We start from the raw sequence: 3710 nt of genomic DNA on the forward strand, positions 1-3710 counted from the left end.
AATGTCTATTGTATAATTGTAGGCAGGGGAAACCAATATCCACAAGACAGCCAAGCACCATAACATTATTCCCCATCCTTTACCCGTTCAGACTCTACCACTCATCTGACCATTTGTCATACTGTGGTGGCTTACATGTTGCTGTGATTCTGGAAGCTATGCCAAAAGAACAAACCAATCTGTGTTGGATGGAAGAAGTACAACCAGAATGTTCCCTGTAAGCCAGTATGGACAGACTTCTTCTCTTATACTGCTGACATACTGTCAGGAGGGACCAGTCCCTGGAGAAGGATACCATGTTTAGTAAAATAAAAGGTCAGAGAAAAAGAGGAACCCCCAATAAGATGGATTGGCAAACTGGCAGTAGTGATGAACTCAAATATATCAACGATTGTGAAGTTGGTGTAGAATGGGGCAGTATTTCATTTTGTTGTGCATAGAGTTGTTATGAGTCAGTACCAATGCCATGGCATATAACAACAACAGTAGACCATTCAGACTATGTCTCGATCCCTGTGTCACAGAACCCTTTTGTTCCAAGGTTAACAATAGTTACTGTTTACTTCTAACCCATTTAGACCATACAAACCTCCATATGTCTTCCTCTGTATTCCTTGTCCATCTATACCCCTCTCCCTTCTTGTATACTGCCCTCTCCCTTGCCTGAGCTATCAAATGTCTATCACCTGTACCTGTACCTTCTTTGGTGTGAAGCTGTCCCCACTCAGGAGAAGTTTCTTCATCTCCATGTGCTTTGTAGTTGCTACTAGTTGATGTTGAGTCAGCTCCAGCTCATGGTGACCTTATGTGTAACAGAGTGAAACATTGCTCGTCTTGTGCCATCCTCAATTGTTGGTATGTTTGATCCCATTGTTGTGAGGATTTCCATAATTTTCACTAACCTTCTCTTTAACAAACCTGATGGCTTTTTGTAGCTACTAGTCTTTCTAGCTACTGATGATATGTCTAATGCAAGCGAGCTGTGGTCTCGCTATCCTTGCTTTTAAAGAATGTTCTTGTTGTAACATATGCTGTACTGGAATGTAAATCCATTATAGGGCAGGGATGAGAAGTCCTTCTAGAGAGGAAACTGCTGAAAGTGAAGGCTTTGGAAGGCTTTTGTATGAAGGAATCTGCTTTCCTCAGCTGAGGGTGTCTAGCAGAAGCCAGCAAAGAATGATCTGGGCATTTTAGGGATTCTTGACTCATCTGTGTCTACCCCAATGATCTACACTCAGAAATATCAAAGTCTTATTCCTTCTAATAAGTGTTCTTCCCTTACCAAAAGAGGCTGTCATTCGGTTGTGTGTGGTAACTTGCTGTGACACTTCTATAGGTCTTATGATTGTTCTGTTAACCACAACCCACACTCATGAGCAAAGGCTGCTACAAAGACAGAGCAAAAGCTGCATTGTCACCTGTTTCAAGTTGAGAATTCATGAATTAGAATATGTCCATTCTCTTTTCTAGTTCCCAGTCATCAGAGGCAGCCACCCTAACCTACTTTTTTTAAATTGTAAAAATATATACAATGAAACTATAAAAAGTTTTTGGGAAAGTCCATTCTTTTTTAATTCCATCTTCCACAACACTACTGAAGCCCCTTCCTACAACACAATACTTGCCAATTTTAATGTCACTCATGTATATCATTTAGTGGCAACAATGATATTAATTATGTTGCACAACCATCACCGATAGCCACTGACAAATCTTCACCACCGTATATGGCCACTCAATGCTTGTTCAACAATGATGTTCCATTGCCACTTAAATCCTGCCTGGTAACCACACACACACATGTTGTGTCTATGCATTTGCCTATTCTAACTACTTCTTATGTGTGAATCCTACAGTATTTGTTTTTTGGTGGTTTATTTACTTCACTCAGCATGATATTTTGAAGGAGCATTGTAATATGTATCAGGCCTTCATTTCTCTTTATAGCTGAGCAATAGGTCTTGTATAGGTATGCCACATTTTTGTCCATTCATATTTAATACACATCTGGTTTGTTTATCTCTCTCTGCATGTGCACTCACATGTGCTCACACACTCATCTCTGATGTCTAAGGGATTCAAGAGCTGAGACCCTGAATCAGTTAGGTAGACTCTGTTTTAGACAATGGCCCCTCTAAGATGGCTGCCATTGAATAGATTCCAACCCATGGTGACCTCAACTCAAGGTGAACCCATGTGTGTGAGAGTAGACCTGTGCTCTATAGGCCTTTCAGTGGCTTAGGTTTCATGAGTAGATTCACTTGTGGTACCCCCATGTGTGTCAGAGTAGAGCTGTGCTCCACAGGGTTCTCAGTGGATTATTTTTCATAAGTAGATCCCATTCATGGTGCTCCCATGTGTGTCAGAGTAGAACTGTGCCACACAGGGTTTTCAATGGATGACTTTTCATAAGTAGAGTCCCTTCATGGTGACCCCGTGTGTTAGAAGAGAACTGTGCTCCACAGGGTTTATTTTGCCCCTCTCTTGTGTTACTTTTATCCATATAAACCTGAATATTGAGCTACAAGTGTGAGTTCACTTCAAGACCTGAATGATGTGTAAGGATCATAGTCTCTGGGGTTCTACCAGTCTCTTTATGACTTCTAAGTGTAGTGGGTTTTGTGTATTTGTTTTTAATCAATTTGAGTTTTCTTTCACATTTTTGTCCCGCTCTATTTAAACCCTCCTTATGTGATCCTTTTCAGAGTGGTCAGCTGTAGTAAATGGTACTATTCGTATTGTTTTCAAAGGCTGATTTTTTTTTTTTGGTAAGTTGATCGTCAAACCTCTCTTTCAAAGTGACTCAGTGAACTGGAGCCTCCAGAACATTTAGCAGTATGCATCATGCAGGGAATACTGGAGAGAAGAAGGTGTTGTGATATTGGCTAAACAGAAGCAGTAAAATAGAATCACACTAAAACAAAATTCATGGGAAACATATATTTATTTAAAGGAATCACAAGGTTAAGTGCAAACCATAATAGACAAGAGTTTTGACGAGATGGCAGCAGGAGTTTCCTTGGGGACAAGAGAGGAGCTAGAACATTCCATAAGAGGGATGTGAGCCAGAAAGACTGCTCCCGTTTCTGAAATCATCCAGAGGAGACGAGGGATGGGGAGGACCACATGCCCCTCTCACAGGTCTTGGGGCAGGCTTTTCCTATGTGAACTCTCCAGTTTCCACACTGCAGAGTAGATGAGTCCAGAGCTGTGACTCAGGGGTTTAGAACAAGGGTGGTTTTCTGCACAAAACATCTGATCCACAGGCGCCACTGAGGACTGTGGTGAAGCTCAGATCTTGCATTGGCAGCAGACAGGGACACAACTGCAGGACTGATCACATCCTGAAGAGCAGCAGCAAGGCTTGCAGCAGCTGGACTGACAACAACAGGGCTTGCAGCAGCTGGACTGACAGCAACAGGGTTGACCACAGCCTGAGGAACAGCCACAAGGTTTGCAGCAGCTGGACTGGCAGCAGGACTGTCCACAGCCTGAGGAGCAGCCACAGGGTTTGCAGCAGCTGGACTGGCAGCAGGACTGTCCACAGCCTGAAGAGCAGCTACAGGGCTTGCAGCAGCTGGACTGGCAGCAGTCACATGAGCCACAGCCCCCCTTGGAGCCCCCACAGGAGCCACAGCTGGAACAGGAACAGGCTGGCACACAGCAGCACATGGGCTTGCAGCAGCAAACAGGCACACAACAGCTGGAGC

At 43.4% G+C, this 3710-nt stretch overlaps 1 protein-coding gene across 1 annotated transcript in view; it reads right to left on the reverse strand.

Moving 5' to 3' along the window:
- Positions 1–2842: 2842 nt before the first annotated feature.
- LOC102830955 (keratin-associated protein 5-4-like) overlaps positions 2843–3710 on the reverse strand; it is a 1236-nt gene continuing 368 nt past the window's right edge. The window contains exons 2-3 of the mRNA XM_006861023.1: positions 3597–3703; positions 2843–2856 (exon numbers count right to left, since the gene is read on the reverse strand). Coding sequence (XP_006861085.1) covers positions 2843–2856; positions 3597–3703 — 121 coding nt within the window. The remainder of the gene's footprint in view (positions 2857–3596; positions 3704–3710) is intronic.

The sequence above is a fragment of the Chrysochloris asiatica genome, unplaced genomic scaffold (genome assembly GCF_000296735.1).
Source record: "Chrysochloris asiatica unplaced genomic scaffold, ChrAsi1.0 scaffold00040, whole genome shotgun sequence".
In the NCBI taxonomy this organism is placed as follows: Eukaryota; Metazoa; Chordata; class Mammalia; order Afrosoricida; family Chrysochloridae; genus Chrysochloris; species Chrysochloris asiatica.